Consider the following 14,214-nt stretch of genomic DNA (forward strand, 5'->3'; position numbering starts at 1 on the left):
CACACCAAGTTATCAAAAGATATTACCCTAAAATAGAATTGATATTGATATTATTGTGCAGCATGTATCTAGGCGTGAATTATATACAACGTTATGTATTACAATACTGAACGCGAACTTTCTTAACACGAAAACAGTGCGACGAACCTTTGCCAAAAAATGTGAAGGAGAAATACGAACACTACCTAACATATTTTTACCGCTAAGATACAACCATTTTTCCAAAGAAGTAGGGATTAGTCGTGAGTATAGCTTTGGAACTTTCCCACTCATTACAAAACAAACAAACATATAAAATGTTGGGGAAACCAAAAGCTCCGCTGTAGAAGTAATGAAGTCATCTTAGTATTTCTCGTCCGAGGCGGTTTGCAGACTTGTGTAGGTGTTCTCATCCAGACTCGCCAGATCGATGTAGTCCTAGGTGAGAGGGAAAAGGGACACAAAGTGAAAGATGTCTGAGTACAATGAAACATGAACAAATTCAGACAAAGATCACGGTATTGCACCAGATACACAATATTGAATTATTACAAACAAATAGATTTTCATACATAACAATTTTTGTAATTCTTGTCATTGGCTAAATTGCATTCTGTGTGGACTATCAGGTCACATACTGGCAATAGATATAGATTAATACAGTAAACCAATGTCTATAAAACAATTACATCAAAAGGACTAGTTACTGTTGAAAGCACGTTGAATGAATAAGATGTTGTCCTCACATTTTCAGTCTCCATCAGTGAATCCAGACTCTGTTGGATCTTCAGGAACTCTGGTCTCTGGGAGGGATCAGCATCCCAGCAGCTCAGCATCAGGGAGTAGCTGTAGTATTTCAGTAAAAGAGTTAGGTAGCATTGCCTTCTTAAGTCATACAGTGAGATATATAAATCCAAATGCTACAGGGGTGTACGTGTTTTCTTCAACAATCGAACATATTAACCAGTATCTAGAAGATATAGGACATCATGATCGATCAACAACCTTCTGCTACTGTATTTTTCTTGGATCATTGATAGAAGGCTTTTAGATGCTTTACTATGACTACTGCTCTAAAATGATACTGCTATAAACAGCTCTTACTCACAGTTTGTCATCGCAGTGTTTGGGTTTGTCCATCCTGTATCCCTGCTGCACTCCGTCCATCACCCCTCGTTTGGACATACCGGGGTACGGAGTGGCTCCTGAGGGAAACAGACATCATGAGCTGTTGTCCTACTTAAACTTACATTCGCAAAGTGTAATGGCCACAATTTAGCAGCAGATACCTGGTTGATTTTTTTAATGATAAATATTAAGTAGATTACTTACGTTGTGATTATGATTGGCTTTGTATGACAATAACTGTCAATGGAATCATATGAACCCACCGAGAGTGACGATCTCCCAGAGCAGCACTCCGAAGGCCCAGACGTCCGTCTTGATGGTGTACTTCCGGTGGAATAGCGACTCGGGGGCCATCCAGCGGATTGGCAGACGGGTCTGGGAATGATTTTCATATATCAATTAGATTTAAGTAGATATCAATTTTTGTCAAATTTACAAAGGTTACAATAAAACACGAAAATGTATGATTAACGAACTTGAATTCTTTCAAAATTGTAGATAATAGCTACCTTAGTTGTTCTCTCATACTCATCCCCTTCTCGTGAGAAGCCGAAGTCAGACACCTTACAGGTCTTATCTTCGGCAACCAACACATTTCGTGTCGCCAGGTCACGATGGAGGATCTGCAATAGGAATGCTTACAGTGACTGGACTAAGTTATTATGACACATGCGTCTATAGTAGAACGCAGAACTAACTGAAGATGCTTCACCTTTTTGGAAGACAGAAAGGTCATCCCCTTGGCCACGTCCCAGGCGAACTTGGTGAGGTCACGTGATGAGAGGGACTTGCTGCCGCCGTGTAAGTTCCCGTATGTTTGCTGAGTGCGGCTGGTACGGAGGTTGGACTGGAGACTCCCTCCGGACACGTACTCAAGCAGCAGGTAGAACGGCTCTAATGACATACAAACGGAAACATGCAGTCGCTCAGCTCTCTACAATTAAGTCTGTAAGATATGTGAGAGCGGACGTCGTAACAGCTGGCACAACATTAAAAGAAAATAGTTCAATGGAAAACAAATCAACAGATGTTAGAACACGCACAGTTTGATTAGGTCCTCTTCTAAAACAAGTGCTTTTAAAAAAGCTGGCATTTTGCCAATGTTTGCGTGTGTGAACGTTTTTTTCTAGTTATTAGAATGTCATATAAATAGAACAGAGTAACTAAACCTGATATTGGCGCATGGAGATTCACATATGTGCCTGAATCTAGATCTAGACGCCACCTGTTAAAATTTGCGTGAACTGCAGCAAATTTCACTACACTGCCTGTTTTTGAGTGAGCTCTGTTGCGGGGCATTTTTAAGTTGTTTTTTTTTAATTTTTATTTCTATTCGACAAAAAAACGAAGCGGCGAATCCGTTAACCAAAGAAATAAATTGGTGTGGCCAAATGGATGTAAAAATTAGTATTTTAATGGTGTAAAAAAGAAAAAAAAAATCTACCTCCCGGATTCGAACCGGGTGCATTGGTTTAGAATGCGTAAACTTTAACCACTGCGCCAGTGCGAACTTGTTGAAAAAAAGGCCTGTTTTAACAGGTATAGAAATGTTTGGCATGAATTGAACAGGTCCGTTCATCTCAACATCACTCCATCACAACGGCGACTACTATGGATAGAAGGCATGCAAGTCGCAAAATGCAAAAATTCAGAACTGCATACTACCAAACAAGTGCTTTTAAAAAAGCTGGCATTTTGCCAATGTTTGCGTGTGTGAACGTTTTTTTCTAGTTATTAGAATGTCATATAAATAGAACAGAGTAACTAAACCTGATATTGGCGCATGGAGAGATTCACATATGTGCCTGAATCTAGATCTAGACGCCACCTGTTAAAATTTGCGTGAACTGCAGCAAATTTCACTACACTGCCTGTTTTTGAGTGAGCTCTGTTGCGGGGCATTTTTAAGTTTTTTTTTTTAATTTTTATTTCTATTCGGCAAAAAAACGAAGCGGCGAATCCGTTAACCAAAGAAATAAATTGGTGTGGCCTAATGGATGTAAAAATTAGTATTTTAATGGATGTAAAAAAGAGAAAAAAAAAAATCTACCTCCCCGGATTCGAACCGGGTGCATTGGTTTAGCATGCGTAAACTTTAACCACTGCGCCAGTGCGAACATGTTGGAAAAATGCCTGTTTTAACAGGTTTAGAAATGTTTGGCATGGATTGAACAGGTCCGTTCATCTCAACATCACTCCATCACAACGGCGACTATTCTGGCCTCAGAGCATTTTGCCGCTAAGGCGGCAAAATGCAAAAATGACAAGGTGAAACTTAACCATGTTCGAATTCAGACCGAGTCCGCGCCAACTTTCATCTAGCATAACACCAGAACGGCTTACGCTAGAGCTATACCAAATTTGGTAAGGTTTCATAAAATTTCATGTGCAACAATTTCACTAGGTTGGAAAAATTCCCACGTTTTCGTTTTGCCATGGCACGGTCTGAATACGGTTAAAACTCGGTCAACACCTACCCGTGTTCGTGCAGCATCCCAGAAACGACACGACATTTGGGTGAGTCCCGATGAGTTTCAGGACAGCCAACTCTTTGAAAAAAGCACCCGAAGCATCCTTTGTAATCCCTGAAGAATCAATATATCAGTAAATCATTGAACTACCTCATCTGTGGCAAATATGTTTTTAACAAATATTCTACATATTCCTCAATTTTACTTCAAATCGAACCCATCATATATATCAAAGCTGTGAAAATTCTGCATGCTATATTCAAATCAGTATGCTAGTTTTAATTTTTGGTTTGTGTCTCAACAAGGGGCTTTTGTCAGCATTTATAAAAGCTTTTTGGTCTCAAGAATGATAACGGTTAGAATCATGTTCGAAACGCCCTGGCTTACCTTTCACTGTCTTCACGACCAATGTAGTCATACCCGGAAGCCCTGCAATTTTCCAGGCTTCAGCCTTGTAGACCTCTCCGAACTCGCCTTCTCCAAGTTGATTTTTGATTTCCAGCCGATCTCGTGGAAACTCCGATGGTGTCTTCACATCTTCATACGCCATATCTGCTGATGACAGTATAAAGGGAAAGGTTTTGTTTTCATAACACACACTTTTATATTGTTTGTTTAAATCCAAGGAGGACAAAAGTACTAAGGATCCACCATGATGTACAAATATACGAACAAAATTTGATTTCTTCTTAAAAAATAAATAAAATACCTCGTCCTTACTGCGTGCTGTCAACCCCTGATACGTGTGATCAGACTGCACAAACATATAAATACAAAGCATTCTAACGCGTTTTTGTACCAAAAGGAATTAGTCAGAATAAGGATTCCATCTTTTTTCACATACACCTGTGACTAGTTAAATCCGTTGTAACGATACGTGGAATTAATATATAATCTTTAAAATAATTCATTAATCTTAGTAGGGATGATGTATCTACTTTTCTCCTTCTTCCTCTCCTTTTTTCTCATTCCTCTCACGTTTCCTTTCTCTGTATATATAATAGCTGTTTCCATGGCTATGCGAAAATGCAACACTTATTATGTGATATGTTTCTTACTGTCCGTTTGTGGGCTATCCGTAGACTCTGGTAACCGTCGTCTGACTTGCCATGCTGGAAGTGGAAGGAAGCACGTTTCATATTCGAATATCTGATAGAATCATATTGCAAGCAAAACTTACTTGTAGAAAATAACTGAAAATGTTACTGTCGTTCGAAGGGTGTTTAAAGTATCTTAAAGTCAATTCTATATATATATATTTACTAACTTAATATCAATATCAGTATGTAACGTTATATGGTTGCGTTACATTTATGATCTTGCCTGTAATTTCTTACCATGTGGTCCAGTTGCAAGTTGTTGGAATCATTTTCGACAGCTTTTCCTGAAATAACAAGTATTTGTTTTTGGAAAGGGGAAACGTTTTGATAATAAGTCATGTCTTGGGAAGACATGTGTATACGTGTATAATAAGGAAGCAGTAAATTGAGCAATGACACGGTTAAGCTTACCGTTAGCTGACCTCCTTCTCTTAATGATGAACACGCCAACACCAATGATAGCCACAAGCACAACTCCGGATCCGGATACTGTAGCTATGATGATGATTGTGTTGCTGTTTCCACCTGCTGTAAGGAAACAAGGGTGGTGATAAAAAGTCAATTGTCTCAAACATCTATAGCGATGACTCGGATGCAATTTTAATTTCTTTGATTCTAAAATCTTTGTACTTACCAGAAGATTTTTTATGTTATGGCAACACCGTGGAGACAGACAGATTTGCAAGACTTCCTGTTCCAACTTGTTCCTTGAGAGTGTTATACATGATTGCATGATTCTTACATTGTGGCAACTTTTCATATTCCAGACAATCATAAAATGTGTTTGACCAATATCAACCTTAACTTAAGTTACTATTTAGCGTGTATTAGAATAAACTTACCCACGGTAGTCAGTATTTTATGTGCAACATGCCATTCAGTGTACTAAAGCCAGCTGTTGCGCAGAGAGCAGGACTATTAATTAACTTAAAGTCAAATGAAAAGTTGGCTATAATAACTGTACATGATACATAAATTATAAACAGAATAATCAATGCATCATGCAAAATCCTGTCTGTCTTTATTTTCAATTGTATGTCTAAGGCAGTTAATTTTCAACTAACAGCGCCTGTCATTGATGCTTCATAATATGTAAAGTTTGGCAGTCTGCACATTTGTGCATGACAGAAACATGGAAAATACTGTGATAGTCAGCTGTATATCTTGCTGGATACATTGATGTTCACCTGCAAAATATTTGTTTCTCAGTCCCTGAATAAAAGCAACAAATACAACACCGCGTTCTCCAAGTTTCTACATTTACCAAAAAAATACAGACAGAGATGAAAAAAGTACTTACAGTTGACAACCAGCTCTATTAAATCGCTGTCCGTGTCCCCTACGTCATTACTGGCCGTACATCTATACTGCCCTGCATGTACACGCTGTACGTTATGTATGGTCAGTGTTCCTCCGTTGTTAGTCGTGGTTCCAAAGTTTACGTCCCGTTCAGCCTGTCCCTGGGCTGTGAACTTCCATGTGTATGACGGGTTGGGAACTGCGCTGGTAGAACTGCACGCCAGGGTCACAGTTTGGTCCTCTACTACCGGGTTGGGGCTGATGTTCAGGTGAGGTTTGGACGGGACATCTGGGGGAAAGTTTACATAAACAACATTAAACAATGTTCCCTTGTAACGTGTTTATTATGATTCACAAAAAATACATCAAATCATTTGGTGATACAGGAAGTAAAAAGATGTAAATTTTTTTCACTTATAAGTTTGTTATGTGAATATGCAGGGACTTACATTGCACGATGACAACAGTTGAGGCTGTTCCAGTCCCAGTGCTGTCATCATGAAGTATGTTTTGCGCTGTGCACACGTAGGTACCGGCGTCTTCCTTTTGGATGTTTGAAATGGATAGCGTAGCGCTGTTGGACACAACTGTTGGGCTGCCCTGTTTCTTCCACTCCGCACTGCTGACAGTAGGGTTAGCAGTGGCAGCACACTGGACAGTTAAGTCATCGTTCTCCTTTACTGTCACGTTTTCCGGAGCTGACACATCTGGGGCATCTGAGAGGGAACAAAATACAACTTTAAAATTGTGTAAAAGAGAAATACCAAACGTTCATCTCATGCCATTTGAACAATCATTAAAGATTCGATCCAAACCACAGTTTATTTCGCAACTTTTTATCATTATGAGAATAAACTTACGTTGCACGTCTAGTGTTGTAGAAGCCGTGTCAGCTCTGCCAATGTTGTTGGTGACCTCACAAGTCACGTCATGTTGGTTCCTCTGCACATTACTGATGGTCAGCACGCCATCACTCTGACTAAACTGGTCCTCATGAGCAGAGTTGATGGTACGGTTTCCCTCCTTCCAGATGTAGGTGAAGTTGTTTGGATTGCCCTCGGCAGGGCAGGAGAAATTTGCTGTCTGACCGACGATGACTGATGTGGTCACCGGAGGCGTGGGGGTGATCTGTGCTGGGTCTAGGTTAGAACGTTTCGAATGGTATGAGCAACGTAAATATTATCAAGATACACAATGGGCAATCATGGTATCAGGAATAAAAAGCTACGCTTTCCTATAATATGAGCATTCTGAAGTGTTGGGGTGACATATTATGTATACAATGTTTTTTAGACACTTGGGTGTATGGAATTTAAAGAAAAATGACACGAATTAATCATTTGCTTTTGTAGACAGCAATGATATCTAATACAAAATGTAATATTTAAACATAAAATAAGTAGTGACAGTAGGAAAATGTGTAGAATTAGAACTTACATGTGACATTAAACGTCGTCTCAGCTTCCAGATCCATCTGCAGCACACTCTGACTGACGACACATTTATAGGAGACGCCGGTGTCGTTTTTAGTCGGTGTGAAGGTGTACTGCCGTGATGACGTCACGCTCCCGTCAGTCTCCTCCACATCAGTCTGATCCTCAGCCTCCCCAGTCCTGTTCTCATTTCCTCTGTACCAGCTGATGGTAGCAGCAGGGTACCCTCCAGCCGTGGTACAGGTCAGGGTCAGGGGATACTCGGTACTGGGGGTGCCGGAGAGGGAGATGGTTGGGGGGCCGGTGCGGCCTGGAGGGAAAACTCCCACGTTTAACGAAAGAGAAATTTGGAGAGACCTACAGGCCGCATAACCTAACAAGAAGAGCTACAAATGGCAAACAAGCTTGTGATTTATTCATCACAGGTGTGTAATTAGCTTTTGATTAATGATACCTGGTAGAAACTATTCTTCAGCGTTTGCAATATATCGCTACTTCATAAAGTGTCATTGGGGTGGGATCCTATCATCAATGCTGGTACTGGACTGATGAACACGACTTAACTTTGAGAATTTAACCTTGGACATGATTTTTGACCGAAATAGTTATTATTTATCTTTATTTTGATTCATACTTCTTTCTTACCGAAGACAGTGAGGACAGCAGAATCTGGTCCCACCACTAAAGGTCCGGACACAGTAACAGTACAATAGAACTCCCCGTTATCACTCAGGCTGGTGTTCTGGATCCGAAGACTTGCCCGGCCTACAATGTCTATGTCTCTGTCTCTGTATTCGTTATAACGACCGTTGTTAATGGGTCCAGCTCCATGTCTAAGTACAGTTGTACTTGCATCAGGGACCACATGACCATCTTTAGTCCAGGTTACTGCTGCCCCTTGGTCAGGATTGATGGTGCAGTTGATGATGGCCTGCTGACCCACAAGAACTCCTTGTGGTGCCGTTACTGTGACTGTTACATCTGCCAGGGTAACTGAAAAAGAATATTCGTAAGATAGAACAATCTATCCAAACGTTTTTATTAGACGTAGTCTTTCGATGATTCAGTACCTTTCTATGTTACTTTTTCATTTCTTAAAACTCTTGAGAACAGACGAAGGACCCACTGATTAAGGTTTAAGATATTTCGGTATCACAATCAATACAAAGGTCTTGGAATAGCTCACTCCAACTAACGGAATGCTCAGCTACAGATTATAATGTAACCTTACCCTTATATAGCCAAAGGGAAACAGGCGACAAAACCCTAAACATAAGCAAACCAGTGGCCTGAGAAGTAAACAAGCAGATGTAGGTGGGGAACATTGTGACCAAACTGGCCCTGCAGCTCCAGGGCGTGCTGAAAGGGGGCCCAAACTAATGCGACTTCCAACTTACATTGAAAGGTATGCGTCCCAAAAAAATCAAGACCATAGCATGTCCAAACACATTAAAAAAGGCCCGCGGCAGTGTCAAGTTCAAACACCAGGAGGCCCAAAATCAAACTTGAGCGTCAGACAGCCAACGCCAACACATGTACCAAACATCATCGCGATCGCACGTTTCGTCCTGGAGATACATAATGCCCCTTCCACACACAAAAGACTACCTGCAGTGTCAAGTTCAAACATCAGGAGGCCTAAAATTAAATCTGAGTGACAGGCAAGAACCACCAACCCATGTATCAAATATCATCGCGATCACACGTTTCGTTCTAGGAGAAACGCCCCTTCAACACACAAAAGGCTACTTGCAGTGTCAAAGTCAAACACAAGGAGGCTCCAAAGCAATCCTGAGTATCAGACAACCACGCCAACCCATGTAGCAAATATCATCGCAATAACAAGTTCTGTTCTGAAGATATATCACCGGAACGCCCCTTTCACACACTCCCATATGCTACTGAAAACTATACCTGCATTCCATGCAGGTAACAAATAACTGGTCACACCATAATCAACACAATGTCACACACCACGGGAAAAAAACACAACTGACACAAACCATAACTACGTCACGGATACAGAGTATGTTACCTGCGGTCACTTGTCTTATGTTCAAGCATTAAGGAGTTTCCTATGAAGTCGGTTTTAACTAACAAAATCACACGAATGACTATGACTACGTCATGATTACGTAATATTACGGCATACGGATGCCAAGATTACAGGAGTAATTAAGAAATACACCTGCAAATTCAGATCATATAATAATGCCGCTTGAAAGTTATTGCAGGGGATGTCCAATTGATTATTAAAAAACAACACCCTACCAACATAAGCCTTATGCAAAATGCAAGTCCAAGTCACCGTTTTATTTTTCAAAGCTATCATTTGGAATATTTCTTCGACTGTAACACTTTAGGAACGACATCGTGTCGTACAAAGCACGTACAAAGTACGACTTGCGCACACAAGACAAAATGCCTTACCTGGGTAGATCGACAGAAGCGAGAATAATAGCCACACTGTGGGCAGCCCTCTTCTCCTTCTATCTATACATGCCATATAACATGCGATAGTCATGGCGCTTTGGCAAAGACGTCAAAGATATGACACTCTGAACTGAGAACGCGTATGCTCAGAATGACACCTTGAACATGCACTGTGTTAACTTCCGGGTAGGTCATTCGTGTTCTCAGATTCGGTATAGTGATCAGGCTAATGGCAAATACAGAAAAAGCATAGCCATTGGGAATGAAGTTGTTTTCTTGGCAATAACAGAAATAGAAAAACAGCCAACGACGTATCCAATAACGCTATCTTAAAGTTCATAAATCTTTTTATAGGTAATCCGCGCACAAGGTACATGTGACTTGTTACATATTTCTCTTAAACCGAAATTCTCTGAAACTTCTGATAATCCCGATGTTTATTCTTATTTTGATTGCATGAAAGTTTCTGAAATTACTCTCATCTCACGTGGTTGCAAATCGGACTTCTTCTTTATAACGTGGCGAAGCAGTTACGTATTCTATGTCCAGATCTTTACAGTTACCGTACTAATCAATAGAAATCTGTATATTTTACTGGTATTATCATTATTAATAGTTTACACTGTAAAAAAACAACTATTTAACCCATGAATCCTCAAAATGTTTTTTTTTATGATTCACAAGATGGAATGCATTTACAGTCAAACCTTTCTATAGCGGACACTCAAGGGACTGGAGAAATATGGCCACTATAGACAGGTGGCCACTATAGAGAAAATGTTGATCAATTGACCATGAGCAAGCTACACATGATTTCAGTTCCCACTAATCTTTCTCACCAAGTAAAATTGTCTCGATCGGTAAATTCACCGACAATGACTTGCACTTTAATGCTCAAGGCATGCATACCTTCTGCTACCACCAAAATGTCAGGAACTCCAAATCCTCGCAAACTACAATTTAAAACTCGGTGCAGGGTGACATAAGGCTGCAGTATGGTTGCAATAGGCAGTGTTTCTGTATCAACGGGACAGGAATTCGTGTGGCCGTGGTCGCGTTGGACAGGTGGCCGCTAAGTCTATTTCTTAATCATTACGAATCCAAGGGACCGACAAAAAGTGGCCACTATGGCCAGGTGGCTGCTATGCAAAGGTGGTCGCTAATACAGGTTTGACTGTACTTGTTTATTTTAAAAGGTGAATAAGGTTCATTCATCTGATAAAGATGAAAAGACTGAAGACTGAAATTCGGAATGATTTCTCCTGCCAAAAATAAGGGGTGTTTGCCTTAATATGCGTATACGTGGCTCATGATTAAATTTCGGTAGAGAAGATGGAATTACCCCCATTAAACAGATACGTGCGACGCTAATTATAACCTGATGTCATTGATAAGGTGGGAATAAGGTGATTGGTTGAAAGCCAATGATGAGAATAAGGTGATTGGTCGATGGTCACTGATGAGGGTAATCTGGTTCTTTGATGACCGACGTCATTTCTCCGTTATCCTGGCACCTGACAGCTCGTGCTGTCCAATATATTAGTTACGTTTGAGTCGGCGAAATATGTCTGTCTTTCAGTCATTACGATGTTTCCAAATGACGGGTGTTAGGGACATACGTTAGGGACATGATTGCAAGCATTGGCCCAATTGCACCGACGTCATCCGTCCTTTATCATTCTCGGTCTATGCTGCCTACATACCAAATATCCTGTAAATTTGTCGTTCCTTTGTTCAGTTATCCTCTTTAGAAGATTTTGACAAAATATCATCTGCATTTCCAGAGCAACCTGCTGGGGGGTGCAAACATACACCACGTATTCCTTACGTTACAGGCTATCTGCCACCAAAAAAATCAAGACCACTGCACATCCAGTTCTAACACCAAATATCATCGTAATCGATCAAGAGGTTTGTGGGCTATTGTGACTACAAAAGTCCGCAAACACAAACAGACAGACACACAAACAGACAGATACACTAAAAAGCTTTATTTTCCAGGTAGATAAATAAAGAGGCAAAGGCCATCAGTTCATTAGGAGCGTTTCAACTTTAATGATGGCAAATATCCATGGTTTTCTAATATGAGAAAAAGGGATATCTATCGATACTTTTCTCCTTTTGAATTTTACATTGAGACATGTCATCCAATTATAATCGATATCGTTATTAGGTTATGGTATTTCTACAAAGCAATAAATCTAATTCCGTAGAAAAATGTAATTTCCTGGTATCATCTAAAATTCAGCTATCAACTATCTTGAAGTGAATAAAGTGCATTTCATCGGGTCTGTAGCTGGTTTACAAGTACATATAAGAATTTTTGTACTGTAATTAAAATAATCTATAAAAGTGTTTCGTGAAATAGGTTCATAATGGCACAGTAATTGACCACGCACACATCTACACCGTAAGCGATACAATTTAACACCACTTTCCCATCGGCCTCTCAATGTCTTAGTTCTTCGTAGGAAAACCCATATATAACAAGGCACAGCTGTAATGTAATTACAAAGCATAGGATAATTACAAAGAATAGGAATATCCCTATACTATAATTGTTACATCTACATGTACAACTTCCCTATACTATCGCTAACATAGATATAGATCCTATATATGGATAGTCTTCAATAGCTACAATTCAAAAGCTTTTGGCCTTTGAAGCAAATCTTAATTGATGCCATTGATTGAATTTGGCGTAGCCGAACAGACACTCGCCCGAGTGGAGTCCATTGGTCCAGGCGTACATTTTGAAGTGCCATTTGACCATTTTTAATCTGAAGAAAAATTCCTTCCGTGACTTTGTCAGTCAATATCTGCTACATCCTCTCGTTTTTTTACGGAGACTGGTACAACACTGTGGAAATTATGAAGGATATATAGTCTGTGCATAGTCCGTCTGAGGTCCAAAAGGACCCAAGCAAAAAGTGCAATTTTTTTTAAACAAAGGGTATCCACTAGTGATTTAGTTCAGGTTCATGTAACGTTACAGGTAGAGCAGATGTTTAGGTCCGGGTCTGTACCTAAACGATTTTATAGGTACAGGTATAGCCACAGGGTTTTAGGTGCAGCCCTACTCACAAGTATTAAAAGAATCCTAAAAAGCTAGAATCATTTGGTCATCTTGTCCCGATGTCAGCTAGATGAGCCACGTAATGAAGCAGTAGAGAAGGGCAATGAGGAAGATGAGGGCGAATAGGAGGCCCAAGGTGAGGCCCAGGATGAGCGCCAGGTTATCTTGTTTGGCGGGAACAGGGACCTCAGAACAATATAGAAAAATTTGTTACGCATGAACATAGAAAGTAGCACCGCGACATGAAAACATATATTGAACCTGAGTGCCAAACCCAATAGCCGACTGAGAAAGCCGCCGGAGTCCGGTATTCGACCATGACCTTCATCTCTCCAACACCTACTTAAATACCACATATCATTACAATCCAACCAGAGGTTCATGATATAATATGTTGGCCGTATGCTGGCCGTAAATATCCAGGAGCACACATCAAACACCCATGACTAGGGCTGGGTACCGGTACAGAAAATTCAGGTCCAGGTCCGGTTCAGGTCCAAAGGATCAGGTCCAGGTCCGGACCTGAACCTGGACCTGATTCAGTATGACTCATACCAATGGTCCATTTCACTACAAAGAAATCTGTTTGGTGGAGTATTAGACTTACACTGGCGTTTTAAAATACTACAACGCTAACTGCACCTGTACGATTGACTGTAAACATTGGTAGAAATTACTATAAACTCTACTCTACTTCACTCTTGTCATTTTTTTCCAACTGCAAGCGCCAAAACGTGTGAATGCCTGATAAAATAATATGTTAATTTTCTAATCGGTCCAACATCCGGTCCACCTAATTTTTTCAGGTCCGTTTTTTCTGGACCGGTCCAATAAGAAAAACCGGTTTTGTACCGGTACGCTGTACCGATACCCAGCCCTACCCATGACCATAAACACATACACACAACAACAACAACAAAAACAACAACAAAAACAATACCTCTGTCATTCATGGAGGTAAAAGCACTTCTTCATGAGGTTTCAAAATACTTACTTGTCCACATATTTCTTCCTGTGTACACTCACAGCTGACGTATTCTTGGAGTCCATAAAGCATCCTGGTGCAGTTTGACGTACAAGTTAGCGTGGTTGTATTTGAGCAACTTTCAGCGAAGGAGTCGCACTGGTCAGGAGCGCCATCTAGCGGACAGTCGCATCGAGTGCTCGTCTCATTGTATTGACAACTCCCAATACTTTGGCACAGGTTGTCACATATAGTGGAGCTCGCTGTGGAAACAGCGGTGCTCAAGTCAGCGGAAAGTGTGCTCAGTTCTCTGGTGATCGTCGTTAATGAC

General features: G+C 40.5%; 1 protein-coding gene across 1 annotated transcript; it reads right to left on the minus strand.

Annotated features, from left to right (window-relative positions):
- Positions 1-1,574: 1,574 nt before the first annotated feature.
- LOC118420065 (vascular endothelial growth factor receptor 1-like) lies at positions 1,575-8,959 on the minus strand. The gene is made up of 12 exons (XM_035826770.1): positions 8,950-8,959; positions 8,056-8,403; positions 7,415-7,720; positions 6,838-7,116; positions 6,427-6,693; positions 5,979-6,266; positions 5,090-5,206; positions 4,637-4,690; positions 3,966-4,130; positions 3,585-3,692; positions 1,820-2,001; positions 1,575-1,730 (listed from the first exon to the last, which is right to left on the minus strand). The coding sequence occupies exons 1-12, from the start codon at positions 8,957-8,959 to the stop codon at positions 1,575-1,577; spliced, it is 2,280 nt and encodes a 759-aa protein (XP_035682663.1).
- Between the last annotated feature and the right edge of the window lie 5,255 nt (positions 8,960-14,214).

This window comes from Branchiostoma floridae, chromosome 7 (assembly GCF_000003815.2).
Source record: "Branchiostoma floridae strain S238N-H82 chromosome 7, Bfl_VNyyK, whole genome shotgun sequence".
Lineage (NCBI taxonomy): Eukaryota > Metazoa > Chordata > Leptocardii > Amphioxiformes > Branchiostomatidae > Branchiostoma > Branchiostoma floridae.

What these genes read in the sequence shown, in the direction of transcription:
- LOC118420065 (XM_035826770.1), bottom strand. An exon ending in AACTGTTGTCATCGTGCAAT is followed by an intron (nt 6,267 to 6,426) that starts GTAAGTCCCTGC and finishes ACTTTCCCCCAG; the next exon opens with ATGTCCCGTCCAAACCTCAC. An exon ending in GGGATGCTGCACGAACACGG is followed by an intron (nt 2,002 to 3,584) that starts GTAGGTGTTGAC and finishes GTATGTCATTAG; the next exon opens with AGCCGTTCTACCTGCTGCTT.